Source organism: Megascapheus bottae, chromosome 17 (assembly GCF_031878675.1).
Source record: "Megascapheus bottae isolate mThoBot1 chromosome 17, mThoBot2.hap1, whole genome shotgun sequence".
Taxonomy (NCBI): Eukaryota; Metazoa; Chordata; class Mammalia; order Rodentia; family Geomyidae; genus Megascapheus; species Megascapheus bottae.
In genome coordinates, this window is record NC_143525.1 from 11680117 (window position 1) to 11707392 (window position 27276).

Genomic DNA, 27276 nt, shown 5'->3' on the forward strand with positions numbered 1-27276 from the left:
GCAAAGAGGATATAAGCTTCTCTCTCTCTCTCTCTGTCTCTCTCTCTCGCTCTCGCTCTTTCTCTCTGCCAGTCCTGTGGTCTGAACTCTGGGCCTGGACACTGTCCTTGGGCTTTCACTAGGCTAGCGCTCTACCACTTGAACCACAGTATCACCTCTGGGTTTTTCTGTGTATGTGGTACCAAGGAATCAAACCCAGGGCTTCATATATGCTGGGCAAGCACTCTATCACTAGGCCACGCTCCTAGCCCCTCACACTCTTTTGTGCCAGTACTGAGGGTCCAAGTGCTGTTCCTCAGCTTGTTCACTAGAAATGAGCCACAGCTTCACGTCTGGCTCTTCGCTAGGTAACTGGAGATAAAGATCTCACACTTTCCTGAGTGGGTAGGCTTCAAACATCGATTCTCAAACTCAGCCTCCTGAGCAGCTAGAGTTCCAAGCCCAGTAGCTTCTTGCTGCTCGCATACTGAGTGATCTCAAGATACTTTATGTTCAATTAGTTGAAGTGAAGCGAGTGGATACGTGGATGCTGAAAGGAAGAGATCAATACTGAGGAACAATCCCCCACTCCCCCAAACCTCAGTAACCCATGATTTACCCCAATCCACACTCCCAGGGTTCTTCCAAATCCTCAGAAAGGAACAACTAGCACACAGGGCTCTGTGTATGATATATATTTATATATATAATTGCTCTCATTTCTTTCTTTTTTTTTTTTACAGTAGATCTGACACAGGCATTAAATAACTGTAGAGAAAGAGATCGCTGGAGAGAAGAGTGTATAGGAAAAGAGGGTATAGGAAGAGACACGGTTCCAGTGAGTGGAAAAAGGGAAGGATCTATTGCGGATGGGGTGTGAGAAGGCTGAAGCATTGAAAAAAAAATGGGTGGTTAGATAGGTCAAGGAAGAGAATCAGAGGAGAAAGTTAAAAATGCCTCTATAACTAAACTGTACTCACAGCAGGAGGCCCCTCATTTGACTTTCTATGGGCATTATTTTATTTATTTTTAAAGGCAAAAGGGTCTAAAGGAGGTGGAGCAAAAAAATTCAGAGGCTAGACTGAGGAGGGGATGGGAAATATTCAGGCTGGCATGCAGAGGAAAAGGGAAGGAGTTAATGATCAGTCGGTAACTTGCTAGTAGCCAGAGAGAGGATGGTGGGGGCAGATGTGGGCTCAGGAGAAGGAGGTGGACTAGTCCCCCAGCCAGCTGACGTTTCCAAGGTGGCCACTGGGGATAGAGCCAAGATGGCTGCCCCTCCCCCAGAGCTCCCTGGGAAGTGGAACTTGAAGGATATTCTCGGAAGGCAAGTGGGGGGAAGGGAGTCATTGGAAAAACAAAGTACATAGTCAGCCTAAAGCCAAGCCCACCTCTCTGAGTAGTGACTATTGGGATGACAGAAGGAACCCAGAAGGAAGTGGAATGTGGGGGCACTACCGAATTCTCTGGAAGAATACTTCTCTTCTAGTCCTTCATTTCCCACTTGATGGAGTCACCATAGGGGGAGAAGCAGGATGTGCCAGGAAAGAGGGAAAAGACCACAGAGCCAACTTGTACTCAGTGACAAATGACTGCCTTTCAGAAGAGAGAATAGGGATGGGCAAGAAGAGGGATGGTGGACCCAGAAAAGCCAAAGCCACCAACATAGGGGCTGTAGAGATGGACAAAAGGAGAAAGGAAAACAGAAAGGTACAATGGCTGGAGCTTGGGAATGAGAGAAGAGAATCAAATCTGAGAACTGTGTGTGTGTGTGTGTGTGTGTGTGTGTGTGTGTGTGTGTGTTCACTCACTTTCTATAGCTCTCAGAAGATGGGCAGGAGAAGTGCAGGAAGGGGCTGTAAAAACATGTCCCTTTCAGCTAAACCCAGACTACAAAGACTCCTAACTCCTCTGTAGCCATTTTGGTTGCTCATTTCTGTCTCTGGCTGGGAGAGGGTTGGGAGAAGATGGCAGAAAATAGGTGCAGTCAGGAATCACAGTGCACATCAGGCTGGGTCGAGAAGTCAAGGAAGAGGGTGTGAGGAAGACAAGTCATAGCTCTGTTATAAAAAATACCTTTAGGGCAGGTGAGGGAGGGATCAGGCAGGGTCAGGGACATTCCAGAAGCATCCACAGGAGAGTGGTGGGGGGAGGAGGAAGGGGCCTCAGGTTTTGTTGATTCGGAGTTTGAAGGCCACACGGCCGGCGAACTTGTCTCGCTCATCATCTGTGGCAATGTTGGCGGCATTGATGCGGCATTCCACGTTCACCTCCACATTGGGCGTCACATTCAGGAACTTCACAGCCACCAGGGGCTGTGTGTAGTTCACCTGGGCCAGAAGAGGGTGAAGATCTAGGCCAAGGGCAGCTACACCTCCTTCCCAAGAACCCCACTGTGCGCCTCAGGAAGCCATCATGCCAGCCCTCCCATGGGATTTACACTTACATGGAACTTTTTGCCATAGTAGGGGAAGTACATGAGGTCAATGTTGCCATTAGCAGGGAACATGACGTAGTGGCCGAGATTCTCGGCGTCTTCATCTCGCTGCAGAGGGGTGCAGGAAGGTAAAGAAGGGAGCGTGTTAGACAAGCCAGGTACTCAGTGGCTCACAAGACTTCTCTTTGTACTTCCTTCAACCCCCAAATCAACTCCACTCGCAAATGTAATCAGGAGGCCTGGGAGTTTGGCCTAGTAGTAGAGTGCTTGCCTAGCACGTATAACGCTCTGGGTTCAATTTCTTGGTACCACATACATAGAAAAGCCAGAAGAGGTGCTGTGGCTCAAATGGTAGAGCACTGGCCTTGAGGAAAGCCCAAGGCCAGTGCTCAGGCTCTGAGTTCAAGCCACCGGACTGGCAAAAAAAAAAAAAAAAAAAAGTGCCGGTGACTCACACCTGTAATCCTAGCTACTCTGGAGGCTGAGATCTGAAGATCACCATTCAAAGCTAGCTGGGGCACTAAAGACCCTGAGACTCTTATTATCTCCAATGAACTACCAGAAAATCAGAAGTGGCTCTGTGGCTCCAAGAGTAGGGCAGTAGCCTTGAGCTGAAGAGCTCAGGGACAATGCCCAGGCCCCAGCCCCATAACCGACATTAAAAAAAAAAAATGTAACCAGGAATCTCTTCAGCCATATGTGCATGTGTGTGTGCACTTGCATGTACGTGTGTGTGCATGCACGTGTCTTCCATAAGAAGGGGAGTTCTGAAGGATGCTAGTACGATCCTCCTACTCCACTAGCTCTTACCCTGTCCTTGGGAATCGGTCTCTGGAGCAGAGCCAAGAGAGAACAGATAAATAGTGAGAGCTCCGTAGGAAGGAGGAAGAGAGTGAGTGGGGAGGGCCAGCATGTTTCTAGAGGTCAGAGTGGGAAGCAGAGTGCTATGCACAACTTAGTGGTAGATGGTGTTAACCCAACAGCAGCTACCCAGATGTCTAAAGGGAACTGAGGAGGGGAGGCAGGCGATATGGACAATCAGGGGCACAGGAGTTGTAGAAGGCATAAGGGGAGAAGCCAGGGCTTTGGGACCCAGGAAGGCAGCATTCTGTATCTAGAGAAAAGCAAGAGGGCTGGAAGCCCCATAGAATTCTAGCCACATTAGAGCCCATTCTTACCCCCTTGTCCCTATAGTGTTGGAGTTTCTAAGAACAAGAAAAAAAAAGAGAGCAAGAGGGAAAAATGGATAAATTACATGGGGAATCATGAGAGACAAAGGGGTGGGCAAGACCCCTAAACTCACCTTCCCAACACAGGTAACATTCATGCTCTGGTTTGCTCCTGCATAGAAGTTGATGACCTAGAATGAGGAAGGAGGGACGTGAGAGCTGGGAAAGAAGTCCTATCCACAGGCCATCTAGTCTTCCAGCTACAGAGCTGAGTTTCCCACAAGCCTATCTCTTTTATTCTTCCACCTTCTCAAACAACCAAAAAAAACTCCAAAAATCTCTCTAATGGCCATTAACCCCCAGTGGAAAGACACATCCTTAATAGAGGGTGGCCCCAGCTCCCTCCCCCGCCCCCTGCACTGGGGAACAAGGTCATGGGTACCCGGTTCATCTTGATGAAGACACAGGGCTGTCCAGTGCTGTAACCATAGTGAGTGGGGTCCCCGATGCCAGAGCAGTTGCCCAGCTGAGTCCGGTTGAATTGGCAGGCACGTTTTGGATAGTTGAGGACCCCGTTATCTGGCTGTTCATAATAACGCCCAGGGCGGCAGATATCATTCTTTTGGGCTTGGATGGAGTCGTTGTAAGCTAAGGAGTGGGAGGGAGAGAATCACAGGCCTGATGTTCCATTTCCAGGGGCCTCATTCCCAAGGTCCCACTTCCCAAGCTCCTGGACTAACATACTGATAGCCCCAACACTCACGCTCCAAAAACTTGTTGAGCTTCTGAACATGCTGATCCCAACTTTCTGTGTCACTCACGTTAACAATGACATCAAGGTTCTCCGTCTTAGGGCGAATCATCAAGCCTGTAGCCAATATGTGCAAGAGTAGGAGAGGCATAAGTAAATAAAATTATTAGGACAAAGGACCAGACACAGAGAGGGAAAAAATGGTTATGGGAACACCAAAGTGAGGGGTCTTTATAGGAATGAGCTTCATATCTGACATTTTCCTGGATCACATAGCTCTCGGGCCATGAGAAGAAAGACAGATCCAAGAACTTCCTACTACGTAGTGTTTTGATCATCAATGCCCATCTGAAAAGAGCAGAGTTCCTTCAGAAGGCTGCAGGATCCAAAGGCAGGTAGAGTGGCAAGGAGGAGGAAAGCTCGTCACTTACCTGGGGTGGCCAGTCGGTCCTGATACTTGGGGGTATGGTCAGAAACAGTCTGCAACATCACCCACATGGTGAGGGTAAACATGGCCGTGAGGAAGCCATAGAAGACGAGGTAGAAGAGGAGGATGAAGGCTATGGAGGAGGAAACACAGTCAGCAAGTCAGCAAATCTCCTGTCATGAGCTCACCTCTCTTTCCCTCTCCGAAGTTCTCTATTGGGATAAGGCCACACAGCTACAGGATGTCTCATCACCTTCCCCTGGGATCCAAAGGAAACAAGCAGCAAACAGACAGCGTCCAGCTTCTAGCCCAGCCTCCCAGCCTCCTAATCCTAGGGCAGACCTTGCAGAAGCCACAAGAGACCTAAACTCTTGTTGCTGGGACAACCCCAAGAATAGGCCACTGTCATTGTGCCTCTAATTACATTTCCAACTTCTCAACCACACATGGTCCTAAAAGGGCACAAACATCTGTGAACCTTGCTTTGGTACTCATGCTTAAAGCTATTGTAGCCATCCATCAGTCACACCCTGCAGTCTGGACCCTCATACTCGAATGGCAAGATCTAGACTCTCTAGTGCCCTGCAAGAAGCCAAACCTTGAAGTAGCTCTTAAAATGAGGAGCCTGACCTAGCTGTGAAGTCGCAGAGACAGACGTTAGACGTCAAGAGTCACCATGTTCTCAACTCATATGCAGGACCCTGAGCAGAGATCTGGAGAAAAGGTAGAATTCCTCACAGCTTTTTCTTGACACAATCTCACCATTTATCCTCTCAGCCTCTAGTAGAGACCTTTCCCTCCCAGCACCCTGACCTGTCAATCCTTCCACCTCAGAAGCCAGGCACAGGTAGCTCATGCTTATAATCCTAGCTACCTAAGAGACTGAGATCTGAGGGCCCCAGTTCAAGCCAGCCCAGACTGGCAAAGTTCATAAAACTGTTATCTCCAACTAACCACTAAAAAGTCACAAGTAGAGCTATGGTTCAAGTGGTAAAGCAGCAATCTTGAGAAGAAGAAGGAAAAAAAAAAGCAAAACAGGGAGAGTGCCTAGGCCCTGAGCTCAAGCCCTAGTACTAGCAGACACAGAACACTTTCCCCTTTGGCATCTCAGACTGTGCCAGGCATTCAGATCCCTCACATGGCAGAGGATGACCCTCTAGGACCCTGAGGACAAGAACAGCATTAGACCCCCTTCATGAGTCCTTTAAATGAATGGACTGACGGGACAGTGTCCAGTCGGTGCAGATAACTTGTAAATTATGTCACACCGTGTCCCCAGTGCTTCATCTCCCCAGTTTGACAATCTTATTTGGAAGAAATCTACCTCTCATCTCACCTGCACCCAGTCATCAGATCCCAGCCACATACAGGTCCCTCTACACCCGCCATGATAAGGGTGGGAAGGTTTCCCAACCCATCAGAGTCCCAAGACACACCCGGCCTGATGATGTATCCATCTCACCACAGTGACCACTCCTCCCGGCTCGCTGACATCGGATCAGAACATTCAGCCAGGAAACCTCAGTGTCCCCCCCCCTCCCCAGCAGCCCCCACCCACAAAGCAACCACAGGAGGCTCCAAACCCCCGATGGTGGAATATAGACAAACAACTTCCTCTGTGAAGGCCACCCCCCCCAGTCCCCCCTCTCAGACCCGCCCCCTCATGAATGTTCCCAGGGTCCAGGGGGTGGGCGCGAGCTAAAAATAGAAGGGGCTGGCTAGCTAGTGGGAGCCGAAGGGAGGGCGGGTGCACTCTCCAGAGGTGGAGGGGGTGATCGTGCGCAGTGGACAGGCCCCGAGGCGGAGCGGGAGCTCCTTGGCGCGGACACGCGCGCAGAGCCCGCGACCCCCCGCCCGAGGGGGCTCCGCGGGGGGCGGGAAGGCGGCAGTGACCTACTTTCTCCGCCTCCGCAGCGGCCAGCCTGGAGATTAGACCTGTGATTCGGCCCCCTCCCAGCCCCAAGCCCGACAGGGGAGGGCCCCGGACGCCAGGGACCCAGCGGGAGAGCTGGGGCCCCGCCAGCGGGACCCTGCGCCCCCAAGCCACGCCAGGCAGCCTCCCACCGCCTTTCCCGCGTCAGCCCCGCGTACCCCAGCTGGTCCCGGTGCGGCCCATGAACTGGTGCGTCCTCGGGTTCCACACGAACTCCTTCCACTCCTCAACCACCTGCCCGCAGCTCTTCTTCTCTTTCTGGATGACCATCTTGGCGGCGAGGGCCGAATCCCCGGGCGAGGCGAGGGGCTGCGGAGAAGCGGGGGCGCTGCGCGCTTGAAGCCCTCCGCGTACCCGAACGCGCGGACAGCGAAGGCAGCTGGAGCTGGGGGGGGATCCCGCTCCGTATGCAAATCCCGGGGTGCACGGCCACACGCTGCGGGGTGCTGGCGATGCGACTGGAGGTGCGTGCGCCAATACTAGCCCCCCACAAGTGCGATGAAAAGGGGGAGGTGGGTCAGAGCAGGGGATGAGGGGAAAAGGGTGCGGGCACAGCTTTACCCCACAAACCGACTAGAAGCACAACAAAAAGGAGTGCAAAACAGACGGCGGCAAAATCCGAGCGAAACGCAGAAGAAAGCGGGGTGCAGAGCAGCAGGGAAAGGCAGGGGGTGGGGGGGTAGAAGGAGCAGCCCCGAAATCCGAGAAGCAAAAAGGATGTGGAACGGCAGGTGGCCGCTCAAAGCTCCTCCGCCCAGCAGAGACCACCGGACCACCGACAGCCCAGCCGTGGGGGCTGGGGCGGGGACGCGCAGTTGAGGGACGGCTAGGAACTGGGGTCTCCCCGGCGGAGGCTCCGCTCCTCGGCAGTGCAGGGCCCGCGATCGCCGCGCGCGGTCTTTATACTCGAGACTCTCAGGGTGCCCGCCCCGTTCCCACCCCCAGAGGCCCCGCCTCCTCGGTGCCGGCCCCGGCGACCTCATGCATATGCAAATATGGGTATAGCGACTAGCCCCGCCCCCGCCTCTTGAGAACTAGGCGGTCTCTTCCCTACCCCCACCCCAGGTACTGGTCTGGAAACAGGGTGGGAGGAGGGGACAGAGGGCTTGTCTGGGTGAAGGAAAAGACAGGATTTACCCACTCAGAGAATCAGAGACTAAAAAAGATGATGTATACTCAAAGGTGAGGACCCCAGCAGGAGGTTAGCAAGAGAGCAAGCCAGAGATGCTGAGAAAGCCTCTCTGGTACAGACATGGCAGAATCGGAGAGAAATAGAAAGAGTCAGAGACAAAAATAAATAATGAAAAAGAGCCTAAGGATGCTGAACCAGTGAGGTTGGAAGTTACCTAGATGTACATACAGAAGCCATCACAAAAAAGCATACTATCTCCAGTTCTGCAGCTGGCATCCCTTTCACCTGGTTCTCTCTGCACATAGGGCTTTCCATCTTTCCCAAACATACCTTCCTGAAAACTTTCCAGTACCACATCCCCAGCTCCCAGCATTATCCTGAAACCCTAGCCCTACAATCAGTTCTGCTCTGTATTAATTGTACCAAAGAGGTTCACCATGGTCATTCACATGTACACCTATTGCAACTTAGTCAGCTTAACTCCACTTATTGCTCTTTTCTCTTTCTCCTTACTCCTTTATGGTTGATACCCTTCAGTAAGTTTTCTCAGGTCATATTCATACATAGGCATCCATACATAGGCAGGGAACGGGGCCGGGAATATGGCTTAGTGATAGAGTGCTTGCCTGGCATGCATGAAGCCCTGGGTTCCATTCCTCAGTACCACATAAACAGAAAAAGTGGTGCTGTGGTTCAAGTGGTACAGTGCTACCCTTGAGCTAAAAAGAAGTTCAAGGAATGTGCTCAGGCCCTGAATTCAAGCCCCAGGGCTGGCCAAAACCAACACACACACACACACACACACACACACACACACACACACAAAAAAAAAAAAAACAGCACAAGTGTCAGGTGTGGTGGCTCACACCTGTAATCCTAGCTACTCAGGAGGCTGAGATCTGAGCATCAAGGTTCAATGCCAGCCCCGGCCACAAAAGGACCTGAGACTCTTATCTCCAATTAACCTCTAGAAAATGGGAAGTGAGGCTTGGCTCAAGGGTAGGGTGATAGCCTTGAGCTGAAGAGGCCAAGTTCAAGCCCCATGACCCACCCCCCCCAAAAAAAAATCGCAAGTGATTGTGAGGGGAACTGAGGGCCAAAGGAAAGTCTTTTATGTTACACTGCCTTTAATGAGATTATTTTCCTATGAGCAAGAAGCTACACATTTTCATTTTGAACTAGGCAGTGAATCTTATACATCTGGCCCTGCTTTCTCCTATTCTGCAGCAAACTCCTAATTCATTTTCTCAAAATACATCTTTAATTAGGCCATGCCTCAGCTCAAGGCCAGGCCTTGAACTTTCTTTGTTACCTAGTAGCATGGAATCCTGTTTTCTCAATATATTCTATAGGACACTCCACAATCTGTATCCAGCCAGCAAGTTGCTTGTGTACCCAACCCACAAGTTCTCTGCTGGAGCTGAGCTGGCCACACCTGCGACCACGCTGCATATCCCTGACCCCACACTTTCTCCATTTCTTTCCATCATCTCAGAAGATTGCCCACCCTCAGGAGGCCAACCTCTACCTCCATCCACCTATCAATGTGAATCTAATGAATGCTTGCCTAGAGCAGGAACTATTCTGATCCCTGGGCTTCTGGGGGTCCCATTCCAGCAGAGAAGAAAAATAAACAAGCAATGTAAGTTATTTTTCGCACTATAATAAAATGGGATGATGTACTGGAAAATGTTTGGTTAATCAAAGATGACCTTTCTAAGGAGGTAACTTGCAATACAGAACATTAAATTCAATATGTCAAGCATACTTGATATTAAACTTTCACCCATCTCTTGTTATTTATTTATTTATTTACCAGTCCTGGGGCTTGAACTTAGGGCCTGAGCACTGTCATTGGGCTTTCTCAAGGATAGTGCTCTACCACTTGAGCCTCAACTCCACTTCCAGCCTTTTGTGGTTAATTGGAGATAAGAGTCTCAGGACTTTTCATGCCCAGGCTGCCTTTGAATTGCAATTCTTAGCTCTCAACCTCCTGAGTAGCTAGGATTCCAGACATAAGCCACCAGCTCCTGGCTTCACTTGGCTTTTTCACTCAAGTTTTGTGCTCCACTGCAGCTCTACTTCTGGCTTTTTTTTGTGTGTGTGCCAGTCCTGGGCTTGAGCTCAGGGCCTGAGCACTGTCCTTGGACTTTCTCAAGGCTAGAGCTCTACCACTTGAGCCTCAGCACCACTTCCGGCTTTTTTTTCCATGTATGTGGTACCAAGGAATCGAACCCAGGTCTTCGTGCATGCTAGGCAGGCACTCTACCACTAGGCCAAACTCCCGGCCCATACTTCTGGCTTTTTGCTTCCTAACTGGAACTAAGAGACGCACAGATTAATTTTGAACTGGTGGAATCCTCAGATCTCAGTCTCCTGAGGAGCTGGGATTACAGGTGCAAGCCACCAGTGCCCAACTGAGTCAAAAGTTGAGCAATCTCATTCAACATAATGAGACAGGGGCCCATTACATGGTTTAGACTGAAATCAAACTGTGAGCCTATTGTTTCCATATCCCCAGTGCTGGGATTACTGGTTTGGGCCATCATATCCAGCTGATTGTTTAATTTTAACCTAGATACAATGGAAGTAATTCTATGGTTTGAAACTGATGACATGATTATGTTTAATGGAAGTAATCCGTCATGGTAACATGTACCTGAAATCCCAGATCTGTTGGAGGTGAGGCAAGAGGAACATTTGAGCCCAGAGCTTTGATCAGCCTGGGCAAAATCGCATGATTCTAAGTAAGAAAGTTTAAAAAAAGGAAAGAAGGAAAAGAAAATAAGAGTGTGATGGTTTGTGGCTATGATCTCAGTGTTTGACACTTAGAAGGCTGAGGCATGAGGATTACAAACTCAAGGCCAGCCTGGGCTCAAAAGTCAAACCAAGCCAGGCACCAGTGGCTTATGCCTATAATCTTAACTACTCAGGAGACTGAGATCTGAGGATTAAGGTTCGAAGCCAACCAGGGCACTAAAGTCCATGAGATTATCTCCAATTAACCACCAGAAAACTGGACGTGGCACTGTGGCTCAAAATGGTAGATCACTAGCTGAAGAGCTCAGGGACATTGCCCAGGCCCAGATTTCAAGCCCCACAACTGACAATATTAATAAATAAAACCAATGGCTTGATGAAGTGACATACATCTGTTCATCTAACTACTCAGGAAGCTGAGATCAGGGGGATCAAAGTTCCAGACCAACAAAGACAATAACATATTCATGAGATTCCCATCTCAACAGAAATAGCCAGGCATGGTAACATACACTAATTGTTCCACTTAGAGTAGGAAGTGAAGTTGGGACCTCGAGAATTAAGACCAATCAGGAGGGCTTTGCAACAAGCAATCCAAAAATGTGGCTGGCTTGACAAGTGTAGCAGAGTAGCAGGAGGAGACAAGAGTAGAATCTGGATCTATTTCAGAAGTAGAATGGAGTAAAACAGGGCCAGGAGTTTGGCCTAGTTGTAGAGTGCTTGCCTAGCATGCACAAAGACCCAGGTTCAGTTCCTTGACACCACATACATAGAAAAAAGCCAGAAGTGGTGCTGCGCTCAAGTGATAGAGCTCTAGCCTTGAGAAAGTCCAAGGACAGTGCTCAGGCCCTGAGCTCAAGCCCAGAACTAGCAAAAAAAAAAAAAAAAAAAGAATTTCAGAATGGAGTAAAACATAGGAATGAGACAAAGAGAGGAATATAGGCTGTCACCAAAGTTGTTCTCCTGAGCAACTGGATTAGAAACTTACTGTGAACTAGGCATTGCTGGTTCCTAGCTGCTTGGAAGGCTGAGATTGGAAGGCCATGGTTTGAGACCAGCCTTATATATAAGACCCTTTTCAATTAATAGCTGGGTGTGGGGTACATGCCCATCATTCCAGGGTAACCCTAAAATAAGAGGATTAAGGTCCAGACATGCAGAAAGCCAATGTCTATCTCAAAAATGTTCAATATAAGAAAGGACTGAAACCAGGTACTGGTGGCTCACACCTGTAATCCTAGCTACTCAGGAGGCTAAGGTCTAAGGATCTCTGTTCAAAACCAACCCAGGCAGTAAAGTCCATGCAACTCTTATCTCCAATAACCTACAAAAAAAAAAACAAAAACAAACAAACAAACAAAAAACAAACAAGAGTTGAGCTGTGGTTCAAGTGGTAGAGTGCTAGCCTTGAGCACAGAGAGGCACAGGGACAGAGTCCAGGCCTTGAGATTGACCCCCAGGACCAGCACCAAAATAAGGATGAAGGCATGGCTCAGCAGTAAAGCAACTGCCCAGTAAGCATGAGGCCCTGAGTTCAAATCTCAGTACTGCCAGAAAAGAAAGAAAGAAAGAAAGAAAGAAAGAAAGAAAGAAAGAAAGAAAGAAAGAAAGAAAGAAAGAGCGAGCTGGGTATGGTGGCTCACGCCTGTAATCCTAGCTACTCAGGAGGCTGAGATCTGAGGATCAAGGTTCAAAGCCAGCCCAGGCACAAATACACCTGAGACTCTTATCTCCAATTACCTGTAGAAAACTAGAAGGGGCTTTGCTAAAGGGTGTATTAGTAGCCTTGAGCTGAAGAGCTCAGGGACAGAGCCCAGGCAGAGTTCAAGCCCCATGACCCACAAAAGAAAGAAAGCAACAAGAAAGAAAGAAAGAAAAGGGGGGCTGGGAGTTTGGCCTAGTGGTAGAGTGCTTGCCTAGCATGCATAAAGAACCAGGTTCGATTCCTCGGTACCCCACATAAATAGCAAAAAGCCCGAAGTGACGCTGAGGCTCAAGTGGTAGAGTGCTAGCCTTGAGAAAGTCCAAGGACAGTGGTCAAGCCCTAAGCACAAGCCCAGGACTGGCAAAAAAAAAAAAAAAAAAAAGAAAGAAAAGGAGAAAGGAAAGAAGGAAGGAGAAAAAGGGGCAAGGACCAGAAGTATGGCCTACTGGTAGTAGAATGCTTGCCTAGCATACATGAAGCCTGGGTTCAATTCCTCAGGACCACCATACCCAGAAGACTCTGGAAGTGGTGCTATGGCTCAAGTGGTAGTATGCTAGCCTTGAGAGTAGAGAGACTCAGAGACAGAGCCCAGGCCCTGAGTTCAAGCCCCAGGACTAAAGGAAGAAAGAAAGAGAGAGAGAGGGAGGGAGCACATGCACACGAAAATTGTTTTAAATCTTTTCAACTATCATCTAAGGTTTTTTTTTGTTTTGTTTTGTTTTTTAAATTTCTGCAGAACTGAGGATCAAAGCAGCTTATGTGAGCCTAGCACTTTACCTCTAGGCTACATCCTAAGTTCTAGACTCTAAGCTTTTTTGCAAGCTTTGCCTTTGTCTTGAAACTTATACAGCCTCCATAGCCAAGCAGCCCATAGAGAGCTATCAAAAGTAATGCTTGGTTGCTGAATTCGTCTCTAACAGAGGCTAGCTCCTTCTGCAGGAAACCCCAGGGAAGCAGTTTACTCCACCCGCAGCAGGAGAGAAGCCTTGAAATGGTCCAACCTCCATCTGGAGCCAAGAGACCCTCTCACACCCAGCTGGGTAAACACCACCTAGGGGTAGCCTCCAGCTTCTTGGCTCAGCCTCTACTCTGTACCCCAGGCTCATTGGGAAAGGAGAGTGGGAAGGTCTTTGGTGCACTGTGGAGAGATTGTGGACTAAAAGTACAATATCTATCACGCCCTTCCTTGTGTTTTCTATAGATTAAGAGGGTACAGTGGGTGGGAAGAAATCTTTTTTTTTGCCAGTCCTGGGCTTGAGCTCAGGGCCTGAGCACTGTCTTTGGATTTTCTCAAGGCTAGAGCTCTACCACTTGAGCCTCAGCACCACTTCTGGCTTTTTTGTATGTATGTGGTACCGAGGAATCGAACCCGGATCTTTGTGCATGCTAGGCAAGCACTCTACCACTAGGCCAAACTCCCGGCCCCTGGGAAGAAATCCTGAAAGAAAGGTATCATCAACTTTAAAGGAGAAATAAGTAAAGAAAGGGTAGACTCAGAAAGGGCCTCAGCACTGTTAAAAAAAAAAAATAAAATGAGACAGAAGAAGAAAAGAAGGAGGGAAGGGAAAAGAGGAGAAGGAAAAGGAGGAGGAAGAAGAGTCTTTGGACTGTGTGGTAAAAGTCTTCGTGTGTCCTGCTGGGAGTTTGGACTCCATCAGTGCTGGAACATCTGTTTGATTTTGCTTTGTTTTGTTGGTGCTGGTGATCGAATCTGGGGCCTCATGCTTGCAAGGCAGGCACTCTGTTTATCTGAGGTATAAGATGATCTTCACTATTGTCACGTTCAATGGCAGAAGTAGAAATATGGCTCAAGTAGTAGAGCATCCGCCCTGAGTGAAAATACAAGCAAGCGCACAGTGCCCTGAACTCAAGCCCTAGGACTGGCACAAAAATAAATTTGTTGTTGTTGGTGGTGTTTGTATGTGATTTTTCTTCTTCTTTTGCTTCTTAGAGGAGGGGAAAGGGGGGCAGAGAAAGAGAGGGAGAAAGGGTGAACCAAGCAATTGTGGTATTCAGTGGATACTACGTGGAAAATGAAGTATGCAACTTGTGGGCAGGGATGGGAGGGAAACGGGAAAGGTGAAGGAAGAGATGACATGATCGAAAAGAGAAATGCATGCATTACGTGAATTGTGAAAAGATAAGCCCTTTGTACAACACCCTAATAATAATAACATTGTTTTTAAAAAGTAAGTAAAAGGCCAGGAGCAAAGCCTAGTGGTAAAGTGCTCATCTAGGTGCATGAAGCCCTAAGTTCGATGCCTCAGTAACACATGTACAGAAAAAGCCAGAAGTGGCACAGTGGTTCAAGTGGCAGAGCACTAGCCTTGAGCAAAAGTGTCCAAGGACAGTGCCCAGGCCCTGACTTCAAGCCCAGGACTGGCAAAATAAATAAATAAAAATAAAATAAAGTTCAGTGTTATCATGTTTATCCATGTGTTATACAACCACCATCACCACTCATTTACAGGATTTACTACCCTTTCTGCTGGTACTGGGGCTTGAATTTAGAGCATCAGGCTTGCTCTGCTTGCTTGTCTACCACTTGAACCATGCCTCCAGGCTGGCTTTTTTCTTGGTTATTTTGGAGATGAAGTCTCCCATAAACTTTCACAGCAACCCTATGAGCAGAGTAATCTCCCCATTTTGTAGGTAGGAAAAGTGAGAAAGGGATTTGTTCTACTTGACACATCTAATAAATCATCTCTGATGATTCTTGGCTGAACAACTAAGTCCTTAGTGTTTTCTATTAAAACTTTTCTTTTTCCTTATTTCTTTTTTTAGGCCTGAAACCTGGACTCAAACTGATGCCTTTGCTCATTGCTACTACTCTGTACTAACTGAGCCATGCCTTCAACCCTGTGAAAGCTTTTGTACATGTCTGTCTCTCAAGACACAGACACCCCGAACCTCATTCTCCAGGGCTAAAATACCAAGTCTCATTCATTCTTACAGTTTCTATGCTAGCACAGTGCTTGGCATACTGTCAGCACTCAATAAATGTTAGTTGAAAGAAAGAGAGTAAGGACAGGGGCCTGAGGGATTGAGGGAAGAAGAGAGGGAGAAAGGGAGGGAGCGGGCAGGCCAGGCCCTGGAGACTGCAGGGTGTGCTGCCAAGCTCTGTAAAGTTTTTGTGGGGGTGTGGGGGAAGTCAGGGGACATTGGACAGGCATTGTAGATGCCCTTGGTAGAGGACTGGCAAAGTTTGTACCAGAGACAAGTCAGTCTTAATGAAAGAGTGTAGACAGTTCTGGATGGTAATCAGGAATTGTGGAATCTAGGGCAGGCTGCAGAAAGAAAGGTTGGAGCATAATGTCCTAGAGAGGGGCAGAGTGGAGAGAAGAGAGAAAAACCAACCCTGAGAGATTCTAAGGCCACAAAACCAGGACGCTGCTACTCAGAACAACCCCATTGGTGGAAGCCCAGGTATATCCAGGCTCATTAACTTCCTTCCATTTCCCTCAGACAGAAGGGCTTCCTTTCATCATTTAGGTATCTAAATGACATCACCTCAGAGAGGCCTTTAGCCATCACCCGACCTCCAGACTAGTGTTATCCTTTGTCTCATTCTGTCTGCGCTCCACCTCCTCCCTCCACCCATACAAAAGCTTCAGTTCAGGACCTTGAACTCTTGCTTCATGTTTTTGCTTCGGGATGGAGCTCTACCTTCTGAGCTACAACCTCCACTTCCAGCTCTTCTTTGGTTGGTTAATTAGAGACAAGAGTCTTTTAGAGAGCCTGGCACCGGTGGCCCCCACCTGTAATCATAGCTACTCAGAAGGCTGAGACCTGAGATTTGCAGTTCAAAGTCAACCAGGGCACAAAACTCCAATGAAGGACCAGAAAATCGGAAGTGGTGCTGTGGCTCAAAGTGGTAGAGCACTAGCCTTGAGCTGAAGAGCTCAGAGATAGGGCCCAGGCCCAGAGTTCAAGCCACACAACCAACCAACAAAACAAAACAAACAAAAGTCTCTTTCTGAGCTGGCTTCCGACTGGGATCCTCAGATCTCAGCCTCCTGAGCAGCTAGGATTACAGGCTGAGCCACCATGCCCAGGCTCCTCCTTCTTTTATAGCACAAGATTATATTCCCTTTGTAACACCAATTACTATCTGCAGTGATGGTGCTTATTTATTTTCCTTATGGTGTGCTCTCTCCCCCCATAGTGTAAGACGTGTAACAGCAGGTGCTGTGTGTGTTTTGTTCACCAATGCATCCCCAGTGCTCAGAACAATAGTGCTCCAGACATAACATTTGAAAGAACATACCTAGCCTAGGTTGACCTCAACAGGGACCAGAGTTGACTTCAGGCTCCTTGCGGCCTCTCCCACAAACCCTAGTGGCTGGGTGGTAGCAGCTGGAGACCCCAAGAGGGTCTACAGGGTCAAGATCAGGAGGTATCCAAGAAAAGGTCTAGAATCTGTTTCTGTAGGAAGTGGTGCTGTGGCTCAAGGGGTAGGGCGGTAGCTTTAAGCTAATGAGTTCAAGGACAGCGCCCAGGCCCCAAGTTCAAGTCCCCTGACCAACTTAAAAAAAAAAAAAAAAAAAGAATTTGTTTCTTTCACCACAGAGACTCTCCTGAGGCCCTCTTTGCCTCAGGTCATTTAAGTACTGGATGATCCTGCAGAAGGGGACAGAGGACTCTAAGAATGACACCAATTACCTGGATAAGTCGTAAGCTAACTAAACCAAAAACTCACAGTTAAAGGTAGACACTGGTGGCTCATGCCTGTAACTCCAGCTACTCAGGAGACTGAGATCTAAGAATCATGGTTCAAAGCCAGCTCTGACAAAAAAGTATGCAAGACTCCATTTCCAATTAACCATCAAAAAGTCAGAATGGGGGTATGGTCAGCTGTGATCAAAAAAAGCTGAAGGAAGAGCCGGGCTGGGTGGCTCACACCTGTAATACCAGCTACTCAGGAGGATAAGATCTGAGGATGGAGGTTCAAAGCCAGCCCAGGCACTAAAGTCTGTGAGACTCTTATCTCCAATTAACCAGTAGAAAACCCAGAAGTGGTCCTGAGTCTAAAGGGGTAGGGAGGTAGCCTGGAGCTGAAGAGCTCAGGGACAGTGCCTAGGCCCAGAGTCCAAGCCTCCTGATCCACCAAAAAAAAAGGAAATAATGCTGTGGCTTCAGTGGTATAGTGAGTGCTTGCCTTGAGCAAAAGAGACTCGAGAAAAGAGAGCCAAGGCCCAGAATTCAAGACACACACACACACACACACACACACACACACACACACACACACACCAGGGCCAGGAGTTTGGCCTAGTGGTAGAGTGCTTCCCTAATATTCATGAAGACCCAGGTTTGATTCCTTGGTACCACATATATAGAAAAAGCTGGAAGTGAAGTCAAGAGAGGGGGCTAGGAATGTGGTTTAGTATTAGAGTGCTTGTCTAGCACAGTACCATAGAAAAAGCCAGAAGTGGTGCTGTGGCTCAAGTGGTAAAGTGTGAACCATGAGTGCTCAGAGGCTCAGGGGCAGTACCCAGGTCCTGAGTTCAAGCCTGAGGACTGGCAAAAAAAAAAAAAGTTAAGAGAATTTGCATGAGGCCCTAGGTTCAATTCCCAGTACAAACAAGAAGGGAGAATAAGGAGGAAAAAGAGGAGGGGAGAAGAAGAAAATAACAAGGAGGGGCTTGAGACACTGGGATATTGGGAGTTGGGAGACAGTTGGATATGAGTTAACTTTTGGAGAGGGATGAGGATGGAGAGCTAGAGACATTGGTCCAGAAGTCTCACTACACCCCTGCAGGCTAGGACAGCTGAACTCCAGGAACTGGGAGCAAGGAGCAGGGGCTTGTACATGAGGGTTCCACAGAGAGGGTGAGGGGCACCAGAACTCTCCAGAGCTTTGATAACTTAAGGGTGGGTTGCCATATTTTCTGAAAACAGAGCTCTTCTTGAATATGCCTGTTCTTCCCAAATGGGACCAACGCAAACCAGTTCTTGTTTAATGGAGTAGAGATCAATTTGTCTGGGACTGCAACAAGGACAGAGGTGAGATGAGGCCACTCTCTCCCTCTGCTCCCCTCTCTTTTTCTTTCCTTTTTTTTTTTTTTTTTTTGGTAGTGCTGGGGATGGAACTGAAGGCCTCACACACTCACACATGCTAGACACTCCACCCTGGAACTACACTACCAGCTCCTTTCCTTTTTCTTTTTCCTTGCATCCACCCTGTGTGACCCTCTCATGCCCCCTGCTGCCCCTTTACAGAATAGCAGTGGCCATACTAAGGACCAGAATGGCAGACAACAAAATGTCATTCTAACATGAAAGTCAGGAAGCTGGAGTAGATGCTGGAAAAGAAGAGTGGCTCTTGGCTTTTTGAAGTGTGTGTGTGTGTGTGTGTGTATTTTCTGTCACTGGAATTCACTTTAAGTTATCACCTCAGGGAGGGAGGCCCTCTTTCTACCCCTGCTTCCTCCTCTACACATGTTAACACCTGTTTTCCTCTATAACAACTGGTTTTTATTTTTGATGCTGGTACTGGGGCTTGAACTCAGGGACTGAGTGCTGTCCGTGAGCTTTTCATTGAAGGCTAGTGTACCACTTGAGCCACAACTTTACTTTCAGCTTTTTTGCTGATTAATTGGAAATAAGAATCTTATGGACTCTTGTCTGGGCTGGCTTCAAATTAGAATACTCAGATCTCAGCCTCTTGAGTAGCTGGGATTACAGGCACGAGCCATCAGTGCAAAGCACACTCTCATAATTTTTTTTTTTTGGCTGGTTGTGGAGCTTGAACTCAGGGCCTGAGTACTGTCCTTGCTCTTCAGCTCCAGGCTAGAACTCTACCATTCTGAGCTACAGCACCATTTCCGGATTTCTGATGGTTTATTGGAACTAAGAGTCTCATGGACTTTTGTGCCCAGGCTGGCTTTGAACTACAAGCCACAGAACTCAGCCTCTACAGTAGCTAGGATTAAAGGAACTGGTGCCCAGCTTGTGTTTGTTTTTAGTCTTTTTTCTTAATTATTTAAGTAATAAATTTTTTGTGGGTCCTGGGACTTATCTCAGGGCCTGGGAGCTGTTGTTAAGCTTTTGTGCTCAAGATTAATGCTCTATTACTTTGAGTCACAGCTTTACTTCTGATCTTCTAGTGGTTAACTGGAGATAAGACTCTCTGGGGATGGGAATGTAGTTTAGTGGTAGAGTGCTTGCCTAGCATACAGGAAGCCCTGAGTTCGATTCCTCAGTACTACAGAAAAAGCCAGACATAGTGCTATGACTCAAGTGGTAGAGCGCTAGCCTTGAGCACAGAGCTGTTCAGGGACAGAGACCAGGCCGTGAGTTAAAGCACCAGGGCTGGGTAAAAGAATCTCATACTTTCTTGCTTGGGCTGGCTTTGAATCACAGCCCTCAGATCTCATCTTTTTAAGTAGTCAGCATTACAGGCATGAGCTACCAATACCCAGCCTTTTACAACTTTCTGATTGCTTTCTCATAGTGATTTTCAATGATCACCTTTGTGAATAATTGGGATTTATGGACACCAAGAAGGTAGAAACCAGGTTTGTTTTGCTCTTTAATACATATCAATGTTTGACATACTGCCTGGTCCATTGACAGTGCACAGCAAATATTTGTTGACTACATGAGTGAAAGGGGGGTTAATGGGAGGTGTCAGAGCCATTGCCTGGGCTCTGGGGGCAGCTGTGAGTCCAGATGTCCTGGCTTCTGCTTAGAGCCCGGTCTATATCCACTCTCAGCCCTTGTGCCCAAAGGCCATCCAAGCAAAAGGAGGCAGAAGAGTTTTCTCCTGGAAAAACATAGCACAGTGATGGTATTAGAGCATTAGAGTGACTTGGATCCAGAAATTTCTATTCTCTAACTTGTATTTCTCCAACCCCTCACCTGCCACTTTCTTTTTCCTGCAGTGCTGGGATCTCAAGCATGCTAGACAACTCCACCACTGAACTACATCTCAGCTACATCTCTTCCCTCTTTTTCTCCTTTTCATATTTTGTAGTACTTTTTGTTTTTGTGTTGGCACTGGGGCTTAAACTCAGGACCTCATGCTCTCACATGGCTTTTTTTTTTTTTCTGCCAGTTCTGGAATTCAGGGCCTGGGCACTTTCCTTGGACACTTTTTCCTCAAGGCTAGCACCCTGCCACTTGAACCACAGTGCTACTTCTGGATTTTCTGAGTATGTGATACTGAGGAATCAAACCCAAGGCTTCTTGAATGCTAAGCAAGCACTCTACCACTAGGCTATGCTCAGCTTTCTCACATGGCTTTTTCACTCTATGCTGGTACTTTACCTTTAAATCACACCCTCACATTGGGCTTTTTTTAATGCTTAATTGGAAATAGTCTCTTGGACTTCTCTGTCCAGATTGACCCCAAACCACCATTCTCAGATCTCGGCTTCCTGAGTATCATTAAAAAATGTGAGCCACTGCACCTATAGTGAGTGTGTGTGTGTGTGTGTGTGTGTGTGCACGCGCACATGTGCGTGCACAAGCCACTTTAGTGCCCAGTTCTTCTTCTTCTTTTCTTTTTTGTGGGTCATGGGGTTTGAACTCTAGGCCTGGATGCTGTCCCTGAGCTCTTCTGCTCAAGGCCACTGCCTACTCCTGGAGCCACAGTCCCACTTCCGGTTTTCTAGTGGTTAATTGGAGAGAAGAGTTTCATGTTCTTTAGTGCCCAGGCTGGCTTTGAACCTAGATCCTCAGATCTCAACCTCCTGGATCATTTCTTTTTTTTAAAAACAAGGCTTTGTACATGGTAGGCAAACACTACCACTTCAGCTATGCCTGCCTGTAGTCCTACATCTCATCTCTCCCTGTGGCCTTTTCTTCTCCCCTCCTAAAGATTTCCTTACTCTCAAAATGTGTTCCCTACCTCAATTCAGCACTGAGCTGAGAAACCCAAAGCACATGCTCTTACCTGGTAAAGCCCCCAGAAAGAGACGACCTTGATGCTGGTGCCAGAGGTTAGGGAAGGGACCAAGTTCCAAAGGAGGCAGAGAGAGGACCTGTGATTTCGACCCCTGGCTCAAAACCACTCTAGAATCATTCAACTTCAGCTGAAGAGGGAGTCCCAACACCAGAGGCATAGCCAGCCCAGGACCCTCACCGGAAGACAGCACCAAGGTGTTCTGCAGTGGGTAAAAAGAGATAAGAGAAAGGAGGAAATAATGAGCTTGGGCCCCACTCTAGCTTCCTTAATTTTGCTTCCCAGCCACAACTCTATCCAATTTTCCTTGTTTGATCTTCTATGTAACAATACCCTTTTATGCAATATCATAAACGCTATTTGCTTGCTGTAGGTAGCTTTAAGACAGGCCCCTGATCTCCCATCTCAACTTGAATACCACTCATTCGTCTTTTGAATAGTGAAATATAGGGATCCCTGTTGATTCCATGGCTCCCAGCCTCCACAGAAAACACACAATGACCCCCCCCCTCCCTTTACTTGATCTTGGAGCTGAAGGCTAAGCCAAGAAGAGTTCTCTGGTGCTGCGAGAGCAAGGAGGTGGCCTGAGCCTGCTGCCAGCTTAAATCCCAGGTCCAGAGAGAAGGTCCAGGGGTCTGCATGAGGCTGGGAAATGTCTGTAGATTAAGATTGGGATTTCATGGAGAAGAAAGACCTAGTGTTACAGGGATACAGAAGAGGGCAGAGCTGGCTATGGGGGTGGAAAGAAACTTTAAGTCTACCTTGGAGACGGAATTCTGCATGAGTCCCTGGAGGGAAGAAGAGTCCGGGTTGCAATTCCATATCACAGTTTGTTAGGCTAGTAGGGACAGACACTAGGGACTGAGCTACCATGCCCAGCCAAGTGTCATGGCGTACACAGCCATCCAGGGTAGGGACCAGCTAGAGGAGTGAAAGGAAGAAAGGAGAATAAAATGTCAGAATCAGGACAGCTGAGCCCCAGTATACTGTCCTTTGAGATCCAATCATTTCACTCATGCAACTCCCATCCCTCTCCTTCCTCTCAATTCCTGCCCCTGTGATATAGTTACCGGCAACCGAAGTTTGGACGTGGGGAAGAGCAGTCCCCCCAATGCAATCCTCATGATGGGCTGAGGTTTGTTGGTCAGGGGCCCAGAGACCTGCCTCAGGCTCAGCTTCTCCTCCCCATCCACCCACAGCAGCAGGGAGTCTCCATCAATCTTCACTTCCACCTGTAGGAGGTGAGAAGCAGAAATATCAGAGATCCTGGGCCCTGTCCTGGAATGCAGCCTAGTATGGTTAGAAGAACATGCACTTTAAGACATAGCTAGTGGGGCTGGGACTGGGGCCTAGTGGTAGAGGCTCACTTAGGCCTTGTCACTCATATACTCACTGAGGCTCAGGATTCCCATCTGGAAAACAAAAACAAAAACAGGACTGGAAAAAAAGAAAAAAAGAAAAGAATCCCTGTATAAGCCAGGCACCAGTGATTCACGCTTGGACTCCTAGCTACTCAGGAAGCTAAGATCTGAGGATCAGATCTGAGCCAGCCCAGGCTGCAAAGTCCATGAGATTTATATCTCCAATTAACTACCAGAAAACTGTAGAAAACTAGCCTTGGCCAAAAAAAAAAAAAGGCTCAGAGACAGTGCCCAGGCTGAGGTCAGTCCCTATGATTGACCGGGGGGCAGGGAAGAATAGCGACATAAATCGATCATATAAAATAATATTTGGTGGGGCCAGGAGTTTGATGTAATGGCAGAGTGCTTGCCTAATGTGCATGAAGACCCAGGTTCCATTCCTCAGTACCACATACATAGAAAAAGCCGGAAGTGGTGCTAGAGTGCTGGTCTTGAAGAAAGCCCAAAGACAGTGCTCATGCCCCTGTGTTCAAGCCCCAAAACTGGCAAAAAATAAAAAATAATAATGACAATATTTGAGGTTGGGAGTATGGCCTAGTGGTAGAGTGCTTACACAACATGCACGAAGCCCTGGGCTCGATTCCTGAGTACCACATTCATGGAAAAGGCTAGAAATGGTGCTGTGGCTCAAGTGGTAGAGCACTAGCCTTACAAAAGCCCAAGGACAGTGCCCAGGCCCTAAATTCAAGCCCCAGGACTGGCAAAATTTGTGTGTGGGGAGGGGTGTTCATGGGGCTTGGATTACTGGGCCTGGGCATTATCTCTGAGCTCTTCAGCTCAAGGCTACCTCCCAACTCCTTGAACCACAAAGTCACTTCCACTTTTCTAGTTGATAATTGGAGATAAGAGTCTCAAGGTCTTTAGTGCCCGGCTTTGAACCGTGATCCTCAGAACTCAGCCTCCTGAGTAGCTAGGATTACAGGCATGAGCCACTGAACCCAGCTTAATTTTTTTTTAAGGGCTGGGAGTTTAGCCTAGTAGTAGAGTGCTTGCCTAGCATGCACGAAGACCTGGGTTCAATTCTTAGCTACCACACACATAGAAAAAAGCCAGAAATGGTGCTGTGGCTTAAGTGGTAGAGCTCTAGCCTTGAGAAAGCCTAAGGACAATGCGCAGGCCTTGAGTTCAAGGCCCAGGACTGGCAAAAAATATATTTTAATAAATAAAATAATATTTACTGAAATGAACTCCCGAAAATGGAAACAAGAAGTTTTCTTTCCTTTGTTGAAAAACAATAACAACAACCACAGCAAAACACAAATAGCTGCATAGCTGGAGGCTGGTGGTTCACATCTGTAATCCTAGTTATGAGAAAAGCTGATAGAACCTGAGCACTACAGTTCAAAGCCAGGCTGAGCAAGAAAGTCTATGAGAATCTTATGTCCAAATAATCACCAAAAAGCCAGAAGTAGTGCTGTGGCTAAGGTGGCAGAGCACCAGTTATGGTAGAAAAACCTAAGGGACAGTGTCTAGACCCTGGGTTCAAGCTCTAGAACCAGTAAAAAAGAAAAAGAAAAAAGAAAAAGAATAGCTACTTCATGTCATCTCAAGAAGATGAGATGACAATGGCAAAAGGAAGACCCATAATTTATTGTTCTTTCTCAGAGCAGCTAAACACATCCCACCCTATGGAACAAAGCTCACTTACCCGGTGCCATCTCCCATCATTCAGTTTAAGTCCAATCCCCACTGTCAGCTGGGCCCAGAGATTGTGCAGCTGGATCTCAGGCCTGCCATCCCGAAGCCCCAGCATGAACCAGTCATCTTCACTGTTGGTATCCCCATAAAAAATCACTCCTTCTGGATCCCACGTTCGAAACTCAAAGGAAGAGGAGGGTCTGGAAGGATACAGAGGAAAGAAAGACTATAGGTAAGAGGACTAAGGGTGGTAGCCCTCAGGGAGCAAGGACAGAGAGAGTGAAAGAGAGACAGGGAAAAGGAAAGAGAGACAGGAAAAGGTAGGTGCGAGATCTGGGTCAAGAAGATAGGTGAATCTCATACTTTGTGATCTTGGTGAGGTCAAATGTCATAACGGCAACTGGCTTTTGTCCCGGGCCATTGCTGAGGTGTCTAGCAGGAGGATTCTGAGCACTCTGTCAAAAAGAGAAAATAAGTAAGCTAGCTGATGGAGACAGCTGTCAGAGACAGCGGAGACCGGCAATGCTACATAGCTAGAAGAGGAGAGAATAGGAGAGGACTGAGTCAAAATGCAGCTCCTTTAGACTCACATGGACAGAGAATCCCATCCCCCTTCTGTACCTGGGTAGGGAGAACAAATCCTAGGGCCTGATCCTGGTGAGTACAAGGTGGCAGCAGCAGAAGCAGCAGATGCACAGTGGCCCATGGGCTTTGGTTCTCCATAGTCAGCTGCAGTCCACACTGTGGCTCAGACAACACTGACAAGAATGTGTGGGGGTAGGCAGCCTTGCGCATGGGTGTTGGAAGGTTAAAGGTTGTTCCGGGGGGAAGAAAGGGGGAGGGCGGGAGATAGGGACACTGACCCTGCGGGCCCCTCTGAAGGCAAATGGAGTGAGGGACAGAGTTCCTCCGTTACCTTTCTTCACACAACTGAGAGATTGTTAAGCAAGAAGAGGTCATTCCATCTTGGGTAGGGTGTCTTACAGTCCTGTCCTGCTCAAGTGGCATCTTCCACCAGAGCTAAAAAGAGGACAAGGGATCTGAAGTGCTTACAGTGATCCTGAGAAGCTTACTGCATCTTTGGGTCTTAATCTATCAAATGAGGAAAGGAATCTGTTCTTAGCTAGGCCCTGGTGGCTCATATCTGTAATCCAAGCTACTCAGGAAGCTGAGATCTGAGGATTGTGGTTCAAAGCCAGTCTAGGCACAAAAGTCTTAAGACTCTCCAATTAACCATCAGAAAACCAGAAGTGGCACTGTGGCTCAAAGTGGTAGAGCATTAGCCTTTAGCTGAAGAGCTTAGGGACAGCTCCCAGGCCCAGAGTTCAAGCCCCATGACCCACCAAAAAAAAAAAAAAAAAAGAAAGAAAAGAAAAAAGGAAAGAAAAAAAAAGAGAGAGAAGAAAAGAAAAGAAAAAAGAATCTATTCTTTATGAGATTACAGTGAATGAGGGTTCACTGTGATGAAGTGGGCACAGTACCCAGTATGGTATCTTATCTGAATTTCTCTCTCAGTTTTCCCAGGGCTTCTGACACTTACCTCACAAAAGGGCACTGTCTTTAAGTATGATTTAGTGGATACTTCAAGAAGAGATTGGCCTATAATCCCAGCATGCCAGCAATCAAAGCAGGAGGATCAAGGCCAGCCTGGACTACATAGCAAGGCAGATACTCCCCCAAAACATACTGTTTCAAAGGAAAAAAGAACAGAAAGAAAAAGAAGGCTCTGTTCCTATTCCCAAGCATGTGCCTTATCCATTTATTTCAGAGCCTAAAACTCAACAGCAGAAATGTACCCTCTCCCTGACCCATTTTAAAATACAAATGTCCCCCAAAGGAGAAACATATGGAACCATGAATAGCAGTAATCATAGGACTGAGTGCTTAGCTCCGTCATAAATTGTGCATCTGAGGGGGGCACTAGTGGCTCATGCTAGCATTCTAGCTACTCAAGAGCCTGAGATCTGATGATGGAGGTTCCAAGCCAGCTCCTGGCAGGAAAGTCTGTGAAACCCTAATCTACAATTAACAAAAACCGTAAGTAGAGGTGTGGCTCAAGTGATGAAAGTGTTAACTTTGAGCTAAAAAAAAAAAAAAAAGTAAGGGACCGACTCTAGGTCCTGAGTTCAAGCCCCACACAATGTTGTAGGAAATACACAGCAAAGGTCCTGAGACTCATCCAAGGCCTAGGCTGTCGTGAATGGGTGCATGAGGGAGAAAGAAAGCTAAAACAGAGAATATACTTGAATTAATGAAGTGAGAGGCCAGGTGCAGTGGTTCAAGCCTGTAATCCTAGCTACTCAGGAGGCTGAGATCTGAGGCTCAAGGTTCATAGCCAGCCCGGTCACAGAAGGACCTGAGACTCTAATCTCCGATTAACCTCTAGAAAAGAGAAGTGGGGCTTGGCTCAAGGGTAGGGTGGTAGCCTTGAGCTGAAGAGCTCTCAAGGGCAGCGCCTAGGCCGAGTTCAAGCCCCATGACCCCCCCCCACACACACACACATACAAAGAAGTGGAGGTGAGCCAGGCACCAGTAGCTCACGCCTGTCATCCTAGCTACTCAGTAGGCTGAGATCTGAGGATTGAGGTACAAAGCCAGCCTAGGCTTAAGTGAGACTCTGATCTCCAATGAACCAACAGAAAACCTGAAGTGGTGTTGTGGCTCAAAGTGGTAGAGCACTAGCCTTGAGATGGAGAGCTCAGGAACAGGGCCCAGACTCAGTGTTCAAACCCCAATGCAGCGGTGGGGGGGGAAGGAGGGAACGGGGGCGGGGAGGAGAAAAGGAAAAGGAAGCAGGAGGTGACTTTTGAGCCTGTGGTCACAGCGATCCGATGAAGGCTGGGATAGAAAGCTTTGACCCCTGCGCTGGGCCCAATCCCGAGACCAAGCTGTCGGAGGCGGGGCCAAGGCGGGGCCAATGCTCCCGTTCTGCAAGCTGATTGGCTGGACAGCGTGCGCCAGCGGGGAGGAGGGGGGTAGAATTTCGGGGCCACCCTGCGGCTCAGGCCCACCAGGC

At 48.0% G+C, this 27276-nt stretch overlaps 2 protein-coding genes across 2 annotated transcripts; both read right to left on the reverse strand.

The window, feature by feature from the left end:
• Nucleotides 1-805: 805 nt before the first annotated feature.
• Nucleotides 806-7563, reverse strand: Atp1b2 (ATPase Na+/K+ transporting subunit beta 2). The gene is made up of 7 exons (XM_090349654.1): nucleotides 6855-7563; nucleotides 4768-4896; nucleotides 4349-4453; nucleotides 4028-4233; nucleotides 3720-3776; nucleotides 2426-2524; nucleotides 806-2309 (listed from the first exon to the last, which is right to left on the reverse strand). Exons 1-7 carry the CDS (start codon nucleotides 6964-6966, stop codon nucleotides 2145-2147), a joined length of 873 nt encoding a protein of 290 aa, XP_090205780.1. The 5' UTR covers nucleotides 6967-7563; the 3' UTR covers nucleotides 806-2144.
• A 12251-nt stretch (nucleotides 7564-19814) lies between these two features.
• Nucleotides 19815-26685, reverse strand: Shbg (sex hormone binding globulin). Its single transcript, XM_090349657.1, has 8 exons — nucleotides 24882-26685; nucleotides 24624-24715; nucleotides 24271-24460; nucleotides 22272-22433; nucleotides 21963-22122; nucleotides 21721-21857; nucleotides 21193-21403; nucleotides 19815-20061 (listed from the first exon to the last, which is right to left on the reverse strand). Exons 1-8 carry the CDS (start codon nucleotides 25053-25055, stop codon nucleotides 19913-19915), a joined length of 1275 nt encoding a protein of 424 aa, XP_090205783.1. The 5' UTR covers nucleotides 25056-26685; the 3' UTR covers nucleotides 19815-19912.
• Nucleotides 26686-27276: the final 591 nt, after the last annotated feature.

Coding starts and splice junctions, on each gene's coding strand:
- Atp1b2 (XM_090349654.1), bottom strand. CDS start 6,966: ATGGTCATCCAGAAAGAGAAGAAGAGCTGCGGGCAGGTGGTTGAGGAG. Junction 4,454..4,767: donor GGACCGACTGGCCACCCCAG/GTAAGTGACGAG, acceptor TATTGGCTACAG/GCTTGATGATTCGCCCTAAG. Junction 2,525..3,719: donor ATGTTACCTGTGTTGGGAAG/GTGAGTTTAGGG, acceptor ACCCCTCTGCAG/CGAGATGAAGACGCCGAGAA.
- Shbg (XM_090349657.1), bottom strand. CDS start 25,055: ATGCGCAAGGCTGCCTACCCCCACACATTCTTGTCAGTGTTGTCTGAG. Junction 24,461..24,623: donor GACCTCACCAAGATCACAAA/GTATGAGATTCA, acceptor GTATCCTTCCAG/ACCCTCCTCTTCCTTTGAGT. Junction 20,062..21,192: donor CTTTCTGGGGGCTTTACCAG/GTAAGAGCATGT, acceptor ATGTTTTTCCAG/GAGAAAACTCTTCTGCCTCC.